The sequence below is a fragment of the Varroa jacobsoni genome, unplaced genomic scaffold (genome assembly GCF_002532875.2).
Source record: "Varroa jacobsoni isolate VJ856 unplaced genomic scaffold, vjacob_1.0 scaffold_1365, whole genome shotgun sequence".
NCBI classification, from domain to species: Eukaryota; Metazoa; Arthropoda; class Arachnida; order Mesostigmata; family Varroidae; genus Varroa; species Varroa jacobsoni.
This window is the reverse complement of record NW_019214267.1, coordinates 75,141-99,287: the sequence shown is the minus strand read 5'-3', so window position 1 is coordinate 99,287 and position 24,147 is coordinate 75,141. Positions and strand designations below refer to the sequence as shown.

The 24,147-nt window shown below is 41.3% G+C and overlaps 1 protein-coding gene across 1 annotated transcript in view; it reads right to left on the bottom strand.

The window, feature by feature from the left end:
- Positions 1-10,434, bottom strand: part of LOC111269222 (uncharacterized) — an 82,831-nt gene extending 72,397 nt beyond the window's left edge. The window contains exon 1 of the mRNA XM_022848662.2: positions 5,753-10,434. Within this exon, the coding sequence (XP_022704397.1) occupies positions 5,753-9,524 (3,772 nt within the window). The 5' untranslated portion in view covers positions 9,525-10,434. The remainder of the gene's footprint in view (positions 1-5,752) is intronic.
- Between the last annotated feature and the right edge of the window lie 13,713 nt (positions 10,435-24,147).

Below are 24,147 nucleotides of genomic sequence, written 5' to 3'. Positions count from 1 at the left end.
CAACACTATTCAACAAATATTTATTTCTCTGCAAAAGTGAACGGTTTTTCTATATTAAGCAGTTTTTTTCACTTTTGTTGTTACGAGACCGTTTTGTGTTTATTTTTGTTAGTAGTGTTTGCTTTCCATGAACGCTCAATAGGCCAATTGTTATCTAGCAACGTGTCCTCGACTGCTAGCAATAATCATGCGTTATCGTTGTCTCAATGCTTGTTTCTGACTATGAGATACGTATGCCTAGCAGTCTGGCGAGCATGAGTATAACTGTGAGAAATGATGATATACCACATCGAGCTTGTCACACTTGATATATTTACTGTTAACTTGATTACGTGAAAGAATAAGCCTAGGTGGTTACTTCCTGTTTTTTTTTTTTTTTTTTTTTTTTTATCGACAAGAGCGATTTGTCATTGAAAAGAAGTAATCCTTGACGTTGCTCGATTTTTGTTAAGCTTATAGTAGATAATCATGCTGTACGTTTAGCAAAGTGCCTTGGTAATGAGATGGCAACTATAATGTCAACTTTAACCCCCAACGATACGCTATGTGTACAACCTCGACAAAAATGAAAATTAATGAGTTTCGAGCCCCTGTTGGGGTCTATTCAGGCTCGGCGTTTATGTCAAGGTTTAATATCACGTCCTATTCTGAGGTCGTAAAGACGCGAATGTCGGCTTGTTTGCCTAAAAAACACGAATATTAAGTGGATAATTTCACAGCTACTATGATGAGCCTGAGGTTGATTGTTCCCGGTAAAAAATGACGGAACTAGAAATTGCTGGTGCTTACAAGCGAACAGTGAGTTCGGCATGATGGACGTATATGATACTGTTCACGTACCATCATGATCTGAATTATCAAACACACAGGAAATGGGCTATCACACTTTAGAAACCACACTTTGTAGTACTGAAGTAGGTCAGTATAGTCGTAACTACAACAAAAGAAGTACATATAACTTCATAATCAGAGATCGTGGCAGTTAAAGAATACTCAGCTAATCAAGCGAAGTTAACTTCTTGAGCATGTGTTGTGGTTACAGGCAGAAGTTGCAAGTGGAGTCAGTAGCTGGTTATTCCACCACCTAGTTATCGGAAGTTCATACGCTGCCATTTTATGTAGACTGCAGCCACCGACGATATCAAAGCTACGCAAAACAGCTTTCGCTTCTGCCTTCGATAAATAAATATTTGCCCTTCATAATATTCCCTCACAGACTGCGATCCCTATGGCTGCTGTTGGCCGTGGCCGCACTAACCAGCAATTATCGTTGCATAGGTTTCCCCTAAACGGTGCACGGACTCGAAACGAAACCTTACCGGGCGATCGGCGCTCGGACCCATTAAAGTCTCATAATTCTCTGCTGATATCTCGAAAAGCTGAGGAGAAATCGCAAAAAAAGCAACATAAACTGCAATAATGAAGCTGGCTTTAGTAAGTCTGTGAACGTGAACGCAGTAAATTAATGTTGTGAGTATGCGTTAAAATCCAGCACTCATTAATTATAGTCCTAGCCTGCAGTGGATGACAGAAACTGTCGAAAATGTAAGTAACCTTGAAATGATACGTGATTTATGCTATAGGTGAGACAGGTGCCCAGGTGTCGCATGTACACCTGTCAGCGTCAAGCCCAGAAAGCACATTGACTAGAAACAACGGCAAAATTACTATAGCTAACATAAATCTTAAGGACAGCACGTAGGTGGCCGAGGGGGAATTGAGAAGCGTTTGCAAGAGACCATCGACGCCGCCTATACTAGAAAAGGCTATAGCAATGAGATTAATTCCTGCAACTAGGAGAAGCTTGTGCTAAGCAGCCGCTTCCAAATGAGCTAATAGCAGCGAATGGTAAAATTCCTTGAATAAAATTTTCACTAGCCTGACCAGAGTAGCGCATATCAACTAGCTGTAAAGGGGTGACTTGCAGGGTTTTCTTCAAACTATAAGCCCCTGGAGGCTTTGTGTGATATACTGGTTTTATATTCATATACCCGTCATTATTAGCGGTTTCCCGAAAGCTTCAAGCTTTAGCGATTGTGTGGTACGATTCACATTGCGCTCATTATGTGTCAGTCCAAACTTCCAGTGCTCGTTTGGTGAGTCTAAATTATCAAGCGTTACCTGGTGATAAATGGCCTTATAATCAATTGCTTACAAGCACTACGCAGATAAGCCTTTGTGGAGCCAGTCGATGGAGATTTAGGCGTACCGGCTCGAAGATTCGAGATGTCTGTGCATACAATTTAGAAGCTCATTATATCAGAAACGGGCTAACGCGTTATTCTTCAATTGTGAACTGATTAATCGACCTAGTAGATTATCGAATAGGGTACTTATTGACCCTCAGTAGCTTCATCAACTCCTCAAATCATTGATGACCTATTCGTCATTGGTCTACCTCGTGATTAGGCCCCTCTAACTGCCTATTTTAGATTGGTGGATGTATCCGTACGCTCTTCGAGGCGATCAAAAATAGAGAATAGTCCCAGTATATGTCGAAGCGCTCTACACCGATAAATGTTAATCAGTTGTTGATTTGGTCTGTGACACGCTGACACGGCAGAATGGCTCACTTTGCCCCTAAATACCGACCATTCAAGCCTGCGTACATCACTTTTTAACTACTTTTTTTTTTTTTTTTTTTTTTTTTTTATATGATGGTAATTCTGAGAGACGAGAGAGAAACTGCACAAGAGCTTTTGTTAGATTACATTCTCAACGCAATTTCAACGCCGCAAAGGTGTTGAGCTTGGTACGAATGAACAAGCCAAAAGACAAAATGAGTATTTTCGAAAAAGTTAAAGGGTCACAATCTTTTTTCGTCACTTAGTTAGCGTTTAATTTCTTAGATAGCTTATCAGCACCGGGATTATCTTGGCAATGATGGGAGCTCCTGTTTGGTAATCACAGAGCAGAACATTATTGAAATGATTTGTAAACCCACATCAGATGTAACCCTTGACAGTACCCCCTCCTCCTGTTCTTTACAAAAATTCTCTCTTTATCGGTGATCTAGTTCGACAAAACGTCGCGGAGTTGAACACGGACGCAAAAATCCTTCATTGAAATTGAATAGCCTATTGTCATCACATTTAAAGAAGAAGAAGAGAAAAAAAAAAGGGATTTAAGAAGGATAGTAGTACAGGTAGGCCGGCGGTAGCCTAAGGACTTATTGTTTGTACGTCCTTCAAAAAGTTCTTAGGTGAATCTGTGCTATACGGTCTGGGTGTAACAAACTGAAAGCCTTGCGAGCAACGTAAAGAGCGGTGAACAGCTGTACAGTCAGTGAATACATTATATCATAGGGGAATGGTATCAATCACAAACATCATCCTTCTGCTATTATTGTGTCAACCTTCTCAGGAGTTAATCAGATAATATTGCGGCTGCAATTAGATGTTTCGGGAAGTTGTCCGACAGGCAGCTTCTTTCGTATTCATTGAAAAAAGACATTCGGATCACCGATTCAGAACTTGTCGCCGCGTTGTAATCAGAAAATTCAAAATGTACGCTAATTATTTTCGCTTGTTAATAATCGAAAGCTCATATAGTGTGTCTTTATTATATTTCTTCAACTGACTGAGCGAATAGAAGAAAATTGATAACTGGTCGTTATACTGTAATTGGGAAAGACATCTCGAGACCATTTATTTTTTGGCTCTTACAGGATAATAAATTATGCAGTATGGATATAATTAAAGAAGTATTTGGAAATCTCAGGGGATATCTAGCAATGATTTTTTATTTTTATTTTATCTAAGAAAATTATCAATTTTTATAATGTCTATTTTTGGGTAAATAAAGGCGTTTTTATTGATTTGCTGAATAAAAACAGTCTAACGGGCAAACAGGTGAATCCTTTTACTTAGTAGACATTTCAAAGAAACATGCCTTATCTTGCAGCCCCTTTACACTTGTCGTATATTCAAATCTGTTCTCAAGACTAAACAATATCGTATATCGGTACGCAGAAGCACAATCTTTCCTAGATGTACTAAAAATTTTCATAATACCTAGCCAGATTAGCATTAAGCACACACAAACGTACGGAAATAGAAATGCCATTGGCGGCCTTTAGACTTAAGGCGGTTTCAAGACGGCCAAAACGAAAGAGGACGATACAGGACTAGCGCCTTTAGCTCATGCTTGCAGGTTACACTGAGCCTGCGAGTTGCACAAAACGGGTTCGATGGCTTGGCGCACCGAACACGAATAGGACCTCGTATTTGAACAATTCGAAGGTATATTTGGAAAATTAAATTTCTAAGATCTGCTAAAAGCAAATATTCATATTCATTTCTTACATACGAGCTAACACGAGTGACGTTTTGTAACACTGCTATTTAATGGTCTTGAAATTCTGTCGAGATCATCGGTTCGTAGTGTTTGTGTGAAGCCACAATTCGATTCTTATCATAGAACGACTAGTCTGTTGGATTTCCCTTTCTAAATGTTCGGCTATAGGGTAGATGGTAGCTAACTAGTAAGAGTCGACGTCGTACGTGCCGCGAAGTATCATTTTGTCCACGGTGATCATTACAGCTTTATTTGGCGCCAAGGTGACGTATGCCTTGTCACGCTAGCCCTATTATGATTGCATCTATAGTAGAATCGATAGGGTGCTTCAGTTCAGATCTTCGCGTGTTTATGACACCTGGACCGGGCAGAGTCGATCCATATGGCGGCCTTGAATCGACAAACATTTGCGCAATTCCCGCATGCTATGACCTTTATCGCTTCACTGGTACCAGTACGGCTAGCTAGCCGATGACACTCGACGGGACGTAACCACTTTCTGTGGGCGAGTAAAGCTGCGGGAGGAATCTTCCCTTCGTGGCCTCAGGCTGTCGTGTTTCTTGTCTCTCTCTCTAACTATCCTCCTCCTTTTCTCCCCACATATACCCCACACTGGCCTCTCATGAAACTGCCTGTCTCATGCTGGCTCTCACCTGCTACGAGAAAAGCCTAGCCTCCCCATCGAAGACGAGATGGGTTAGGAGGTTTTAGCGGACAGACAGTATAGGACGTAGGTGGATGCTAAATGCTTTACGCATTGTTCGAGCGATTATCATCTGTGAATTATGTCAGTCAAAGACGAAACATGCGAATTAGATACGGGAGCACCTTGGGTACAAACGCGCCGCATAGGCCACGCACGAAAGAATCAGCAATAGCTGAGATCTCGGTGAAAGCCGTTGTGGTCGACAAAGTGAGGCTGTGAAGATATAGCCATTGCTGTTTAATACGGGATAGCCCATATTAAGGGCTTTGTGAGTACAACGGATGTTTCAAGGGTCCCCGCGTAGCGAACGGCCAGCTTCCATGCAAGCTGCTGTTTTACTGGTAAGTGATAAAGATTTCTCACTCGCACTGGCTACATGAACTCGATAGTAGTTAGTTCGGGTGGTTATTACATATGGGTAGGGCTCTTTTTTTGAAAGAGAGACAGATAAACAACTAATTTTAAAAATGCAACAAAACTGCAGAGTCACTATGCGATACGGACACAGTCATAAACACCAGTAATAGACGTTTGTTCGGCCGACTTTTAAAGATATGCTAAAACAAAACAGTCTTAGATAACCCAGTATTGGATGCTTTACTCGTTTCTAGTTAGATGCTGACTAAAGGCGAGTTGCAATAATGTCTTAGGACGATAATAAATTAAGATTTGCTTCTAAATACGAGCTAATATTGCAAATATCATAGGATCTATCGGATTGTCGTATTGCGACACATTGATCGAGCTTACCTTCTCGGAACTGTAGTTCTCCATTAGTGGGTTGCTGTAGGACACGAAGCCAGTCTACACCATTTTCATTTAAATCTCTTTCGGTAAGAATAGCGGAGTAATTGGATGACGAACGGAAACCGAATGCTATGGAACTTAAGGAAATGCTTTTTGGCTTCAAAGACTCTTCCTCGATATCCGGTGCCGAAACATCGATTGAAAAGCTTTGCACAGGGCCTGTATTGTAGCCATCGGTGACTTTAAATTCGAATGAATCATTAAAGCAGCATAATCGTGACGTATGACGATATTTAATCCGCCGGTCCTTGATATCTTCCTGCGTAAACCTGCTGGTCTGCTCGCTGTCAATCACCACCTTTCCATGGCGTGGCGGTCGCGTAATTACGAAATGAATTCGCTCATCAGGGCTATCCTTGTCTTGTGCCATCAAAAATTTATCCGATATTTCCTTAATATCTTTAGGTCCCAACTCGAGGCCTCGGTTCACCACAACATGAGGCAGTTCATCGTCCACAGCGAGTACATGTACTCTTGCTGTGAATGCTACGCTATAAATGCCGTCCGATACGGTCAGTTCGAATGAGTCAAAGCTGACCTCAGAGCCATCCTGTTGGTATGCCACGCGGTCGATGTCGTCATCAGTGAATTCCTCGACAGTCTGAAGTTCACCGTTAGCTTTTAGAAGCCCAATAATACCACTAGCAGGTGGCTTCGTCAGTTGGAACGTGAGTGGGTCCCGCGGAAGGTCTCTATCCGTTACTTTTATTTTGACCGGAGCAATTTTGCCTTCAAGGGCTGTGATATCATCGATGCTTAAATACGGCTGTTCATCATTCGCTGGCAGGATTTCAATAGTCAGGGTATGACGGGGTGACGTGTTCATTGAATCCTTACAGGTAAAGCTAAATGAGTCTCTGCGCGGTTCTAATTGGGCATGCAAATTTTGCACGTATACAAGGCTGTCAATCAGTTTCTCATCGAAGGTCAACACAAAACCTTTCGAGCTAGTGACCCAGCCATAATTTGGTTGCTCGTCGATGTCGCAGGTGAAGTGCTCACTGTCCCTATCCTCTACTTCAATGCCGAGCGACACGTTTCCACTTTCTACAACTTTGGGTTCTAGCGGCAGAATTACCACGGGTGGGCTGTTATCGACAGGCGATATTACAACCTCAACACGCGTATTGGTTTCATCTTCGTTCTGTACAGTAAAGGAATCGCTCTCTTCAAAGAGGCCCACTTCATCGCCAGAGTGTAAATATGTAACGCTCGTGACTCCAGCTTTGCCCTGCTGAGACAGACTGTTGCCGATGATTACTCGGCCATGTTTAGGAGACTCAACCATAACGAGCCTCGATCCGAGCATATCGATGCTTTTGCTTCCTCCTTCGATTACCTTAAGTTGCCAGGACGTAGTATCTAGGCGATCAGCATCACTGTGGGACGACCGGGCATTATCGACGCGCAACTGCACGTTTATAGAGACGTATTTACTATGGTGAATTTGATCATTATCTGAACTATAATCATATACAACTAGCTTGAAGGCATCTTCGCTAAGTGTCTTGCTACTGGCCACGTACCGTATGACGCCATTTATAAGTTCGTTAAAAGTAAAGATGTCACCGACAGTAAGAACGTTGTTCTCAAGATCGCGTAGAGTTCCATGTTTTGGTGGATCCTTTAAGATGAATCGACTCTTGCTCACATTGTAGGCGGGACTTATAATGTCCATGCCGAGGGGGATGACTGGGGGCAACTGGGTCGAACTAACGGTAATGTTCTTTGTAACCGATTTGACGATTTTCACCGAATCCAGGTAAATGTAGAATTTGTGATTATTTACCTTGTTCCCCGAACGGTCCGCAACAGAGAATTCGAAGCTGAGGCTCCGTGGTTGAAGTCGGTCGAGGACAGAGGGTGGCGGATAGTAGAACACTCGACCTCGATTAATATCCTTTTGCGTAAATTCGGTTAGTGCGTTGCCATTTTCGTCGGCAATTTTGCCATTGTTATTAAGGGCCGAAAAGCTCGCTGAGTCGGTCAACTGTGAGGTGATCTTGAAAAAGATGTCTTGAGGACACGAGTCACCCTCAGCTGCCGAATCTTCATAGTGTAGGTGATTGCGCTCGAAAGGCACGCGTTCAACAGCCATTCCAAGGGCACCGACCTTCATTTGTAAGTCACTTTCTTTTGCTTTCTTTGGGATGCTCTTATCGTTTAGATGGTGATCGTAATGCACTGTCGTCACAACTTCAGTCACAAAAGCAGAATTACTGCACACGAGGAGAATGTGTTCTTGGCCTGGTTTGGCGGCAGGTGATGACCGGTAAGATACTTTTAAGGAAAAAACGTCCTGAAGGCTGAAGCTTGTTGATCTTTTACCCTCTAAGAGAAATTCACCCGAGGCTGGTAAAGGCTTTGAGACAATGAATACAAGGTCTCCGAGAAAAACCGGATCCGGCAGGTTGATTAGATTTCGAGCCAATGTAGTTGTTCTGCCTATAAGTACGGAAAACTCCTGAAAATTGACGTAGTAGTATATATTCGATGGCAATACGATGATCGGAACAAGAAATTGAAACGTCTGCTGGTCAGGCTGTAAAACTAAGTTGTCCGTGGAGATGATGTTTGTGGTTGAGCTGTACTCGAGCGCAAGATTCGCGGCAAATTGATCGACGGAAGCGCCCTCTCGCAAGAGGATGCCACGATTCAGTCCATCAACAGTCCAGAATCGATCATCCTTGTCGCCCTGCACAAGAAATGGGGCTGAAGAGTTTCCGTTTACAATGACGTCTTCGTATGAAACGTCTGCCTTGTAATTAGTTTTACTCACTGTCAGAACAAACCGTTCGTACGACACATGACCGAGTACGTTAACGAGATCCATTTCCATTTCTAGCAGCTCCGCAGACGACTCGTCCAATTTGTCACACAAGAGAGCAACCTCTAAATTGTCAATGTCCCGCTGCGAAAACTGCTTTATCTTTGTGCGAGAGTTGGCTCGGCAAAAACTGCACTCGGACGGACTGCGGCGCACCCTGAAATACGCGGCCATGTCATCTGTCGAGAGCACGTTGTGTCGAACAGCGCTCAGGATGCCGGGGGCCATTTCCACTCGGAGTGACGAGGCAAACGACGGCTCGGGCGGTTGAAGCTTTTCGACGAGGTAGATCAGAACGTTAACTTCCTTGTCTTGGCGAATCGCCAACACAAAGTCGTCGAGATCTGTTTGCTCGGCATATTGGACATCCTGAAGGTTCTCACAATTCTGCCACTCGTACAAACTTCCGCCACAGCTGCCAATGAGCTTGCGATATCGAGGTGGTCGAAGAAGTCTCGCGTAGCAATTGTGTAGATTTAGGATGGTCGAAAGGGACTGATTGGGCCTGAGAATGAGGACCCTACCGGATGCTCGGAAAATACGCTTCATGTCACGATTTTCTTCGACCACAAAATGGATAGTTATTATATGTGCTAACTGATTAGTCTGCGCCAGGAATTCGGTGACAAATTCCTTCGGCTCAAGACTGCCATAGTGGCTGTAATATACCTGTCCTTCACAGTCTGGCTGAAAGCTTAGCTCAATGATTCTACTGCTCAGCAGATTTTGATTGAGCAGGGTCACATTGGTACAGCCCTTGAAGGCGTCAACGGTACCCGATGTACCTCGTAGTAGCTTGATATGCACCCTTTCTACCCGGATTCCCTTAACAGTCGTCTCCAACAACGTCCAAACTCCAAGAACTAATAATAGGCATTGAGGAGCCATGACGGTTGCTCGACATAGATCGGTCTTGCACTCCGTCCTCCTTATTCGGATTTCCTGCTCACCCGTTTACTCCTGTTTTAGCATCACCCAAAGTGTTCCGCGTTCGTCGTCCTTACACACAATTTCACCTAATACTACGCATTAATAGGACAGATGCCATACCGTCTACAAACACATTTTATATCATAATGTTGATATTTGAATGCGAGCTCAGCTGGCACTAGCAGGGTCCGACAAAGCTCATTTTCCAATTATATCCGAAAAAAGAATATGTATCCAGACAAACAGACTGACACAATATCACAAAGTAACATCCCAGTATGTAAAAACAGCAATTGAACATTAACTCAAATTCACTTCGAGTAACATCCGCGAAATAAAACCCTCCTTAAAGGTTTCATTGTTACTTCAATCCAACTGCTGGAATCCTATCAATCACTATCGTCGTTAGACACTCCAATAGTGGATCGTATATGATGGCTAAATACGGGAAGCGCACCTTGCATCATCTGTTGTCTTTTTTTTTTTTGCTTTACCTTAAACGATTTCTATTGTCAATTTGAGAAACATCTTAACAACAAACAAAAGAAACATTCCGTGTCAACAAGGCCCGTTTGCGAACAGTGACGAATAGCAAGCATTTGCAGACAACACATGTGACTCGCCATGGTCAGCACTACGTTCTCGTACATGCGATACTGCCGGAGACGATCATCAGAGTAATATTAAAGTGTTTTCACTTGGAGCACTTCAAATCTAGTCTGTGATAGAACATACTTCTTGCCCGCTATCTGCGTTTTGCGCGCGCAGTTCAATTAGAGTCAGGATGTGATATCCTTTCGGACAGATAGGATCGTTTGTAACCCTGTACCCTGATCGCGTTGGGCCATTCACTGAGCTACCTTATCCTTTCTGTTTTCCCGATCATGTTGTATCCGCGCGACGCTGAGAAAGGGCTCTTCAATGGAAAGGGCAGCTACGGCCAAAGCGGGTGAGAGAACAATGCCGCTGGTGCCATTTGCTGACAGTTAACTAACTAGACTCTATGTAGCCAGCTATGGCTGACTGGGTGGCAGTCAGTGGGGTTGCATAAATCAGTCGCGATTTGAATAGAGTACCTAGATATCCTACCGCTAGTATGTGCTGAGATAGACTCAATTACGGCAAATTTTTAGCTGATGATCGTCCTTCATTCTACAATGTCGCGCCATGGGACGCTATTTAGGCTACGTCAAAACCGTAATTATGTCTGAGTAATAGTAGTAGTAAATACGAATAGTTTAAACTAAAGTGCAAGGACGTAGTAAGGCAATTTAGCAATAAGTTATAATAGACCTATATACATGTAGCTTTTAAAATATTAGCTTTACTTCGTACTGCATGAATTTGCCATGATAAGTTCTTGCGCAGTTCGAAAGTCCTAAATTTTCAAATAGAGATAAACACACGAAGAAAGGAACTAGAAGCCTGAAGGGCTTGGAAGATGGCAGCGTTCAAATAAATGAAGCGACGTGTTTATGTTTCCTGTTGTTTCCACGTCGTTTACTGATTAAAAGTAAAGCAATCATTATGAAACATAATTTTAATACTTCGTAGCAGGAAACAGGTAGATTATAGATAGCTCTTAAAATAGACCTTGGTAGTAGCCGATGGAGCTTTCGACGAGTTGGAAAAATGCTAACTAACCTTTAAAAATTTACGGAAGTACGTGTACCGTATTCGAGAAACAGTTTGCACGACCCCAATGAGCAGGTGAACCGTTTGGAATATACGATCGCTATCGACAAGAAGCTTCCGTGATCACGGCAACTTGTTCTTCTGTACGATGTCGTGAGCTCTGGTCACTTAGCCTATGGTTACCTAATCGACTTACCAGTTTGACTTCATTAGTAACGAACTCATACCTCGCCGAAGGCCTTTTGCTCAATATTTCTACCAATCTTTGATGTATGGTGGGCAGCAAAGGGCTCGGTGTAAATATTTATTATGTTTCGCCTGCCAATAGTCCGTAGTTGAAAGATTTTTAGTGTCTTTTAACGAGCCAAATTGCTCCAGACAACTCAATAGCACAGCGGTAATTCTCATTCTAATATAGTCTACCTCTTCTATTGAAAAGTCTTTCTATTCTATTATGGAATGTTGGTCAATAAAAAATAGGAAAATTATCTTAAAATGGCCTAGTCCTAGTTCAGGTTTAAGGAATTAGGTCATCCAAGTTTGAATACCGATAGTTTACTTAACGCGTTAGTCAGTGAATAGCCGCTGGTGACTTTTGATGGGGTGTGCTACCTAATGGGTTAAAAGTAGTATGGTTAGTCGTCTCGTAACTTGCACTTTACGGGAGCGTCATAGTTTATCGGACGGCTATGTCTAAGGCCTGCCGACTAGTTAATCAATTGCTGCCATTAGTCACTTTTTTTTATTCAACAATCGATTGCAGTGTGAACCACCGATCTCTGGAGGGGTTTTTTTTATGAGATAAAATAGTCAAATCTGTAGCACTCGAATGATACAAACATATTTTAGATGTTTTGAGCCACATGATACCGAGCGGGGTAACTGGGTAATAGTTTGTAAAGAGAGGCTCAAATGATGTGAATCACCTTGTGACCCCCCTAAATTGGCAACGAGTCTCACGCTCATTCTGATGTTCCAGCTGTTAATACTTCTTCTGTCGATATTTGCGGGTTTCTTGATAAGACTCTATTAATTAAGTGGTGCAAAGCCAGTAGCTACACTGTGTTGCCCATAGTTCCCTTTAATATGTATCCATCGATACTGTATTTCGTAATGACCATTCGCTTCGGCATTTGAATGGGTTTATACTTACTTTTAGGCGGTTACTTTAGTAAGTTTGTAGCTATTGGTTTTGTCTTATGAATAATCTCGACAAATCTATAGAGTAAGTTCTCATTGCCTGAAAGATGTAAGTTACACAGGAGTCTTTCGATCGGCATGTTGAATTTAAGTTATCATGCACCTAATTTCTAGTATTGTACCTACTATTCGAGCATACTCTTTCATAACTATATAAGTTCGTCTAATGTCCTAGTTGTTGTTAAGCAAGGTATTCTCGGACGGTTCATTTATCTACGAAAAAAAGAAGATTTTGCCTCATAAACTTAGTGCTGGACGTCGCACGTCGAGAAGTTTAGGCTGCCGCGTACAGATGCACAAGGTCTTTTACGATGAGCAGAATCAATAGCTAAAGTTCTTTTTGCTACAAAGTCGTTTTTTCTCTTGAATTCAGATTAGTACGCTTGTCAATTGTAACCTCAACGGGAGAAAAATCGCTTATGCCCCCATCGCTAACCGTACCCTTTCAATAGACTAACAGAGATCATTAGTAGTAAATTGACGCCTGTGACTTTCGTTGCCCAAAGCGTAAACGTATATAGATAGTTTATTTTTTTATATTTCGTTACTTCTATGCGACGATGTTGTTCACTCAGTCCATAGGGGGTTTTTCCATACTAGACTCTGAGCCCCCACTCAAAACGAAATGCGTCACGCACAGCTAATTTCAGCAAGAAATTGTTTATTTATCATTTATAAATAAAATTGCTTAGAAGCCCAAAATGATCGTACGTGGCCCAGAAGATGTGGGATTTAGAACAGAAGAACAGCAAATTTATCTGAAAATTAATAGTTATCCAAAAAAAAACTTCTATTTTTGCCATTGCGTTCCTCATATATAGACTGGGGTGCGGGTATCCGAACTCGTTTGAGGGGAACGTTTCTCCTAAGAGATTTTCATAGACGTAGTTTCATGAGAAAATCCGAGAGTTAACTGATGTTCGGTATAGAAAGACAAACTGGGCAGATTAGCTTTCATCAAAATCATAAGTCATGTGGTTGTCTTAGGCACAAAAACCCTTTGTTGCCCATAAAACAGTTAAAGTAAAAGAAAAATAACTCCCAGCCATTAAAGGCACAGATCTCCTCATATGACTGACTGTACCGGGCTCGATCCTGCGAACCTACTTTTAACGCACCGGTACTTGGGGCCCTGTATACGTTACAATAGGTTTCCATTGTTACGCAGTTCTGCCCCAAGAGTTTAGGTAATGCACATATTGTGTAAGTTCACCTTCATGTAAACTGACGAGATATGCAGAAAAAATCACAGACAGTATGCGCCGTCTGGAAAAAAAGAAGTCGGTATCTTTGAGGTTGAATAATGAGTTCCTATAACAAAAAAAAGTGGTGTTTTTACTGAATAAAAACATCACATCTTTATCCCGATAACAACGAGTTATTATGTTATATATTCCTTATAACTATTCAAAGCCTTTTCCCATATTTGCACCGTTAACGTGTTGAAAGCGCTGACATTCGGTCACACGTCATCAAACTCAGATGATCGGTTGGAGCGGGGGATACTTCCTAAAGTCCGGATATTTTTCTTTCAAATTTGACATATTTCTATTGAGCAGTTGCTTCAGCGATGGTGCCATTACCGTACGTAAGGCAAATGCCCGAACTTTTTCGCCAGAGTTTCAATCTCGACGAAATGCGTAGTGTCCATAGAAAAACCCATTTTTTCAACTTTAAATATCGATCCTTAGGAAGTTTTTTTACTGCACGTTGATAGTGAAATCGTTTTCGAACGATATATCAGAAATGAGAAACGAATGAAATCAAATAAAAATGCCGAAACTTATTGTCCAATTTAATATATTCAGATGGGTGCTCTATCAATGTACAGTTACCCTCCCTTATAATTTCTTCGTTTTTCTCGAAACTCTGCACGTATCTTTTTTACGAATTTTTCTGTAAATTTGTTTAATGGCGGCCGTAAGTGGTGCAATATTATTATGATGTACCCTACACAACCGGGCACACAATACGCCACCCAGTTGTCCCTATTCTCCGAAGTTATTTTCCAGATTTATTCAATTCCTCGACCGTACAAGAAGCTTACCACAACTGATGGAATATCCCGATATGCTTCTAAATTTTAACCGATAAATAACCGATTTTTTAAAACGGGTGCCTACTAGTTCATGTTGCTTCGGATGTGATCGCAGCGAGAAGATTTGGCATTAGGAGTAGCGGAAGCTCGAAGCAATGAAGTAACCAGCGGTTGCTTCTGCAACTGACATGTGCCTTAACGGTAATAGTAACGGTACGCCTCGAACGCCTCAGCTTTTCCCTTGCACTTAGAAAGCAGGTCTTTGAAGAGTAGTATTATTCTTCTTTGTGTCTCTAGCATCTTAAAAGATTCCTAGGAGTTGCCTCCGCCTTGTAATTTTTTGGTTTTGAAGATCTAGGTTGAAAGAATGTCTGTGGTTAGGACTGCTGGCATGCGGAAAATATTGTAGGACCTTATTTCGGTAGATGATTCCTTCCATATAATTTATGCAAGTAGATGATTATCAAAAAACCAAGCTACAGGTTACCAACATACATTTATGATTAAAACAGCAATAAAAATCTACTACATTCGATGCTGCTAGCGTATTGCCTCATCTTTGAAACATATATTGCTGAACCGTCGGTCACAGACCTAAAGACAATTTTAGGATAAGTTTGAACGTATGGACGGATGCCTGAGAGGCTCCAATAAGATTTACATACATTGGGATAACATCCTAAATCAATACGGTTCGCCTTCTGGGATACTGGACAAAAAGGGATTAGGAGCTTTATGCTGAACAACGCTTCTGTATTCTACCATTTTTATTGAAATAAAAAATTAAACGAAGCCATGACCATGGCCTATCTGGGAATTTTTATTTTCGTCAATTAACAGCTATATGCTTACACGTATTTGAAATGTCTTAGTTTAAGAGAGAGTCAGAGAGGCAACCTAAATTTCGTCTGACTGGGTTGTCGAAAATCTATCGGCTGCTTTAAAGTAAACATTTGTTATATTTTGAAAATAATGTTATTAAACTGAATATGCGCCATTTTTATCGACGATCTTCTGCCGTTCCTTCCTCCGGTGCCACCACAGCCCTATCACTGTAGTTTTTGTAGTTTCGGAACGAGAAATCGTCACAAGCGTTCTTTGCGTTCCTTCATTGAAACTAAATGAACGTTATTAAAGGAGCTCTGTCGAGACTGAATCAGATGATTGTCCGATGCTGCAAGATTTGTGCTATACGCTGGATGGGTATTCTTCTCATCCAAGCTCACTTCATTTTCGTCGGGTGGCTAAAGGCGTATGTGGCCTGCCGTTGTCGGGGCGGAAAACGGCACCTTTTTCTGTTCAACAATTCCGGTCGATTTTTCGATAACCTGTAGTAATCTTGTCAGTCGTTGATAGTGGGGGGTCCGAATCAATCGTTTTGCCAAACGCCAACAACTCATAATGCACAATTCGTTTCCAGTTCCGCCAAATTCGTCGCATCACCTTCGCTGGCGTTACCCTGGACACTGGCACAGCTCTTTCTTTTTTTAATTTTGTTATATACACGTTATGTACTGTCGTATATAATCTACTTTTCATCATTTGTAATCAAGCGTTTTGGAACTAGCTCGCTTCCGTTGCGTTTTGTAGAATTTCCCCACTGAAATTACGTCTCTTCGTGCATCTCTTAAACGTCGACGATTTTTTTTTATCGCTAGATTTCTTCAAATCGTCTAAAACTGCTTTGCGTCAGATGTCTAATCCTGTGGCGATATCGAGGCTACTCACGCGTTGGTCTGGCTCAGTTTTTTTAATACTTTCATCAATTTTTTCCGCAATCGGTAAACACTTGCACATCGGAACTTTGTAGAACGAAGGCAACAGAACAGTCTTTAAGCCGCTTCTTCTGATAACGCATCTTGGGCATAAACAGCATAGATTTTTTGTTGGGCTTGAGCAGCTTTTGTTGGGTGCCGTTAATGTCAGCATTATAAACTATAACAAAATTTCACTCGTCTTCAAGGCGCCCAATCGTACGTCTAAATTGTTACACGCTTTCTACTAACAAATCACCCGTCAACTGGCAGTCGAGGCAGCGCAATCTGAGTCGTACTATTTGCGATGTAGAAGCCAGAGGAACGGTCTTTGACAAATTAATGTTGCACATTATTGTACGACCTCGCTGTGCGTCAACGGCAGAATGTTTAGTTAGGAAAAACCTAGGCGCGGTACCTGGATCGCTGAAAATAGAGAAAACGTCCCGCAAACCAACACATTCTGAGTGCTTAATGTGTTAATGATGTACAATTCGATGTGCGAGGCATGTACACCGTTTCCAATCTGACAAATTTCTAAATAATTAATTTAATATGGCTATTAAATGTACACGATTGACTAAGATTTTACTTCGTCTTAGGCTTTTCTTGTTGGCATACTTTTGTTTGCTATTTGTTTCAAGTGTTATTGACAATATATCGTCCGAATCTGTTACTTTCTACATCGCAATTGTCCCCTGTATTTCAATGGAAACCGGCGATCAATTGGCAAATATTTAGTTCACATAGGACATCTCCTTGCGGCACAGAGGTTTGGGCATTGTTAATGGATCGTCCGCATTTCTAGGTGGGTGCTGGCTGTTCGTTGGAAAAGCGTTCATTTTATCCTCTAAGTAATTTAGAACAACTTGAGTTGAAAAGTGTTACGGCAAGAGTAGAAATAGAATGAAAAACAATAACAGTTCGTGCATTTTATGACGAGGAGTCTGAGTAAGAAGCCGCTGTACCTTCACAACAAAGCAGTTCTATAAAATATACAGACGGGACAGAAAGTTAACAGTGACAGGGATAACAGTGTCAACGAGTGGCGCTGAAGAATCAACCATTTCGAGGTCGTATGACAGTTACATATAGATATGCACCTGAGCCCCTGTTTGAGTAGTGCGTAAAAAATCAATTTAAGGATGTCGGAACGATTCGGTTTCTTAGGTCTTGGATCGTTAAGGGTGTCTGAACATAGGATATTGCAGGTAGGCGTTAGATATGGTTTTGGTGATGTCTTGAAGTAAAAAAAAACCATCACGACTTCGAAGCTGGCACGTCTGCCTGTGGATGGTGTAATTGGCGTTTCCTGTCTGCCTCGTTAGAAAAAAAAAAAAAAGGTAATTCGATAGGGTCCAATTCTGGTTGCCTATTTTAGTCATTTTTTTCTGTGTTTTACAGTGACAAACGGGTCTCTTTTCTCGAACATATGTATCACCCGAATATGTACCTGAAGGATAGCAGCAAATGGTAGTAGTGCATTTGTAGAAACTACAGATTAACGCAAGGTTAGTCATCAACACTAGATAACAGCTTTTTCCTTCACACAACTTTTAGTCGTCCGCAGATAGAATTAATGTTCTCCAAAGTATATGTACAGGCTTCTTTTCTTTTTTTTTTTTTTTTTTTTTTTTTCGCCTTTTTGCTCAGTCTTTATTTTTTTTTTACAAATTCGTAGTAATCTTGTTTTTGCGGTAAGGCGACAGTATAAACGGGTCTTACTTTTTATCGTGATGTTTTACATGTTCATTTCCATGCTTCTATTTTAATTGTAGAAGTCCTTCTGCGTTACCACCTTGATCACGAGCGCAACAAACGATAAATAAAACGGAGAAGACCATTAGTAACGTTAATGGCGGATAATTGACGTCAGTGTGTCCTTTACTCGATTGTCGATCTACGCGACCATTCTAACTTGCTTACTCGCTCCCTTTTTCTGGCTCATACTTTTTTAATAGACGCAGAGAATATTCGTCTGCAAAGTTCTAAAAAAAAAAGGCAAACAAATCCGCAGGTAACGACACCATATGGAGTCTAGCCTATCTCTGCCTGTGATCATTACAGCTTGGACCGCTGCTTCGCGTGTGTCACTACGTCCGTTGCCGCGGAAAATCACGGCTAGGCAACCGTTGGCTGTGACGACTTCATTTTCTCATGAGTGAATTATCTCTGAGCAAGAAGAGAAATAAACGCCAAATTGTGTTCAACGATAGAAACATGAACGGGCTGTATATTTGCAGTGAGTCAAACACTACAGGCAGATATAAACAATCTGAGTGGAAAAAATAGACAAGGAAAAACGTTGGCTGGCAATAAATCCTACATTTCGTTGCGGTCAAAATCATTTTTTAAAAAAACAGAACGAAAAAGATCGACATTATATGTATGCACACAGATAGCCAACGAGCAATGTGGTGACAGTTTATGATAAAACATTTCGGTATATGCATATTTTTACATAGCGATTCCTACAACCGTGACGAGGGAAGCAACTGCCACTAGGAGATTTGCGCCGATAACAAGTAGGGTAGTTGGATGTGATGTGACGAAAATTTTGATTAATTTTTACATTGTGTTCAGTGAGCAAACGGCAAGTCAGGCCACAGTCGGACTCATAGGAGTTAAGAACTTAACGAAGTCTAGAGGCGGGTAGGTTAGTTTGTATTCGTTCTATGAAAAAGGTTATTATATGCTAATAAAGGTCCTAAAATGTTCGAACATACGTCTAAATCGCTCAAACGTTTCAGATTTACGTCGCCAGTATAAACGTCTGGTTTTAGGCCATACTGTCTTGTATTATTGTAAAATATATCATTTAGCACGCAACGTTATGTGCAACTCAATAGTTCACTACAGAGAAAAAAAACGATGTGTTTGTTTGAAAACAAATAGTTAATTAATAATACTACTTGATTTAAAATATAAATTCACATAACCGCCATATTTTTGACATCTCATTCGAGACAATGGCTCCGGGCATTTCCGCTTACCTGATGACACCTACCCTGAAGACGATTAATTACCCAGTGTTTCAGTCTATTCACTGTTCGCTTACGAACACTTCGCCGTATGAAGCAACTTACACCTGAACAAGTTGGACGTCTATCTACTTTATGCATTTAGAGCGCGGGCCATGCACGACTTGCAGGTATTTACAAATAGGTAGCCATTAAATATAAGCTCGTGCCCCTGCCTAGTATTCCGGAAACAAACGGCGCACGACCGCGTACAGTTACCACATGTTAGCAGATCACACGCTCTCCTTGTGCTAAACAGGTACCTCAGCTATATATATATAGACGCAATCTTCACGTGAAGAAAAGTTGTTCACTCCATTTGATGACGTATAAGGTAGATATACAGTAACATGAAGCGTTCGCAACCCAGTCAGTCAGAGCCCACAACGAACTGACCGGCTGGGCCATCTTATGTGCCCAGCGATGCAAATACAGATGGTTCAAGAGGTCATGAAGGACTACAGAAGCTAAAAAGGTGCTCACGGAAAGCGTTCCGGGCGATATTTTTGCCGTTCCCATAGTACGAGATAGAACTGGAAAATGTATCGCTTGCGTAAAGAGCGGTGCGGTTCTAGCAGTTGCGTCAAAGGAATACTTGATACAAAAGGAAACAAAGATAACAAAAATCTTCTTTTGAAAAGTACAAGTTTCGCCTACACGCGATGCATATGTGTGCTTTAATGACGTACCTCGGCCTTCGTATGATATATTCAGTTTCCTTCATAGCACAGTGTATTTCTGGGGAAATGTCCGTCACCCTTGAGTGCTCAAAACTTACACGGATCCCAGTAGTATATTTAGTTCTCTGTAAATAAGCAGACAGGCAGGCAAATAGGTGTAGGTAAGAAAGATGACTTTACAGTGCGGGTCCAATTATCCCATCTATGAGACACTGATGATTGTAATTGTACTCGCAAGCGAACCGGGATGTGAGTGCTGGCCCTTCCTTCGTTCGAGAATGCACGCGTAGCATAATTCAAATTAACCAACGCAAAAAGACGTTCCTTAACGGAAAGTTTTCATACATATATAGAACGGACTCTGTCTGTTCATATCGGTGACCCATATGAAAAATTGGCACCATAAGGCGCAAGTTCTTCTCGTCTGAAAAACGTCTGAACATATCCAAGTGACGTATATCAGTTTTACGATGACATTTCTATTCGAACTACAGACTGAGGATAACAAAAATAATAGACATGGTTAACCCACATGGCTTTTGGCGGCTAAAGTTCCGGCTGTGGCGACGCTTCTTGGACAGATTGTCGTTTGCGCCTGCTTTTCTTTTCGAAGATGGCTCTCAACAAAACAATCCGAGTTGTTTTGAGTGGCTATTATCGCCTTAACTTTACATCGGGTGGACGGAAGCGGGCAAGGTCGAATTGTTCTGTATATCTGATTATATTCATAGTATCAGTTTCTTTCATTTAATCTTATACGAAGATCACATCTATTGATGCATATTTCAGTGACGGTAGCGTATCTGATCTGCACGACCATTTGATAACTCGTTTTTTTCCCGCTCGCGTACGCTGATCAGTCGACAATGTTAGCCCACCCGACCGATGGCTTGCGACGGTAATAATCGTTCCGTCGCATTATCATTAGAGTTGTTGCGCTTCTACTAATTGAATATTGCCACACTTCGGCCGTTTCGGATACCTGTCACTCATTTCTGCGAGATATCTCCGAACGACTTTAGAATACACTGTTTGTTACATTGACACCCATTCGATCCGATTTCTAAATCGCTTAAAACCGAAGGAAGAAAGTACGCGAAACTGTTTGATCCGATTCTGATCATCGCGTTACATTCTTTAATTTTTTTTTTTCCTCTCAGTTTTTTCGTTTCGTCTCGTCGTTTATAGCTATTTTTTGTTCCACCATCTTTTGACGCTTTGGCAGAGATCAGAATAGCCGTTAGTCATGTCAAGCCACGACATTTGTTTTCGTTAAATAGAAGAAACGTTGAGAGGCGTCCCTGGGGGTAATAAGCTCCAATATCATATAGACACTGCGTTCAATTATTTTGCTTTAGTAAAAAGGGGTCTAAATGCTTCGTGTTTTGCGTTCGGTGTTGCCAATTCGGTTTGTTCAGTGTCTCTACGCATCGTAGCTATGGGTCTGAGGCTCGAATATATGTGAGATACAATAAGCTGTATTGACTACTCGTAGACGGCGAGAAACACTCACAAATGAAGTGGAACACTAGTAGACTCATTTAGGGGCTATCCCAAGTGGCCGGAGGACTGACAAAACGACTGAACAATTTGCGGCAACAGAAGCAGATACAAAAACAAGAGTAAAAACAACTATGAAAAAAAAAAAGCACAAAGTGCTAAAAATTAAACTATTATGATATTCGGATAGGATATATTAGCTTTCAAACGCCAGTGCGTCATGGAATTAGCCCTGATCGAAGTGTCCAGACACAGTGTTCTTAATTTGATTGTAGAAACATTATCGACAGATAAAAACGAGCGCATGTAGCTATATGTATTATTTTTTTAGCTTCGAGCCATAAGCTCAATCAATATGGGGTCGACGTGGGGCGATCTATGACACAAGCCCAAGCGCCATAAATGCTATGGAGTAAGTGCAAAGAGATCAGTTTTCTTATAAAGGTTTAGCAATCGTCTGTTTGACGCGGTTATACAAATGACTGCCTACCGCAGAAATCAGTATTTACACTTGAATAATAATAATAATGTTTTTCCTCTAAGAGAGAGTTTCTAAAATTCCGGTTCGACAACAGCGTGTCGTCTGATGGTTATATGCATCTTTGGCTGTTTACGAGTATTTTAGAGCTAGTAATACCCACATGCGAAACAAGCCATAGAAATTGGCTAAAGACAATGTAAGGAGCTGCTCCAGTGGACCCGAAAGCCGCGAATCTCAACATCTAACAGTCACAGGAAAAGTTAGCTTGTGAGCGACAGAACAGCACAGCCTTTTGCAAAGCTAGATTCAAGATGGAGAGGCACAGATTACACACAGATGCGTTGAAAACCTAATATGTTAGAAATACAGCCCACATATGTTGCAGGAGGCAAGACTGCAGATCTTCTAGAGCATTCTTTCCTGGGGTAGACAGCACAAGTATCCAGCGCCTGAAAAGGTTTAAGGCCCTATTTCAGGAGTCTATTCACTGACAATTGTCGTAATTCTCTATATTGGTTTTGTAAACGTCAGCTTTCTATTGGGGTATCGTAGTGCTGAGATCATCACATCAAACGTATTTCCAGACCTGCACTATCGTGAGGGGATTGCCATAGCGCAAACCTCATGTGAGCTCGATTGAACATGTGCGATGAGCTCAGACGGCTACGTTAGTCATACAATCTTTCCTTAGAAGTTCGTCCATAGAAAGCTCTGAGATTCTCTGAGTACGTTTCAATATGTTTCAGTCAGGTTATTGGCTGGAAGGATATGCTGCAAGCAAGTTTGCGATACGAATAGATTGTGGGGATCTTTAGAAATAACTTATCGTCCAATGTTTAGCCGACCAACTCTGCTTATGAGGCTATTCTCATGACCTATAGCAAAAATAATAGCAAAATTCTTAGCAGATTTTTTAAATATGTTAACCTTTGCCGACACCACTGTGCTGCTTCGATCTAAAACTTTTACTTAATACACTCGTGACATATAATCAGATTAAAAGACGTTGTTGAATATAACAGTAAAAAAAAAAGTGGCAAATACATACACGAGGACAGATATCATTGTTTCAGGTTGTCGGATGATTAATTGTTATATTAACTTCGTTTTTCCATTTTGACCTCATATTTTATCGTCTCAACTTAAAGACAATACAGCGAATTTATTTGCCCCTCCATTTAAGTTCACAAGTTCTTTATGCTCAAGTTACATATTATTTTCTATAATACACTGTGCTTTGTAATACTATCGCTCACTATAGAGCTGAAGCTATATCGGGATCCGTCCTATATTTGGCAATTTCTCTGATCGTCTGTACTCTTCCACAATTATACGATTTGATACTGTGAAACATACCATACATGCCTCTCGTAAAATCAGTACTACTTTTCCAATCAAGGATGCAATTTATCTTTTGAAATCCAAGAGTTGATCTTTTCCATACTACCCAAATTCGATTTTAACAGAGATGCCTGTGTGGTAGTCATCACCTTATCTTATTGTATATGTCTGCCCATGATTTGTTTTGGGTGATCGGTTTAGTAGAGTTGCATTTGACTTTGTATTTCTGCACGTAGATTTGTTTGAGGGAAAAAGCTGCCCATTGAAATAGAACATACTTCTGTTTCTTCCCTATGCTTTTGCGTCGTTTTTAGACGAAGTTAAAAGAGGCCGTCCAGTGTTTCCCTCTTTTCGAGTTTCAGGAAGATCACCTGAAACTTTTCGGGCAGGACTGTTTCGCGCCGCGAACCGTTTGAAAGACTTTCAAAAGTGCCTAGGAGTCGACAACGACCCTCAATCGAAATTGGTGGGTGGGCTTATTGCTGTCTAAATACTGCGATCTAATGATACCTAATCAGACGGGCGCATCGGGCCACTGTGACGATCTTCAGAGCTCATATTTTGAGCTAATGTTTATCTTTTTTTTTTTTTTTTTTTTTGGTGATCAACAATTGATTTACTCTCACTAATAATGATTGCTTTCAGCATTCTTCCGTGTCGGCAGCGAGCTCAATTCCTGCACTGTTACGCGTAAATGCATCAACTATCATAGGAACAACAATGATGTTCCCATTTTACAGATATTGGCCTGACGGCCGGCCCGTTAAGGAACTCTGTGATCTACAGAAATGAGAGAACATGAGCGCTACGGCCCTTTTCCCTTGCCGCTCTATCCCCTTCACAGAAACACAGAGAAGCAGGAGTAAACAGAAGGAAAACTTCAGACGATCCGTCTTTTGGTCGCCCTTACGCCGCGATGCAGCTTCTTCATT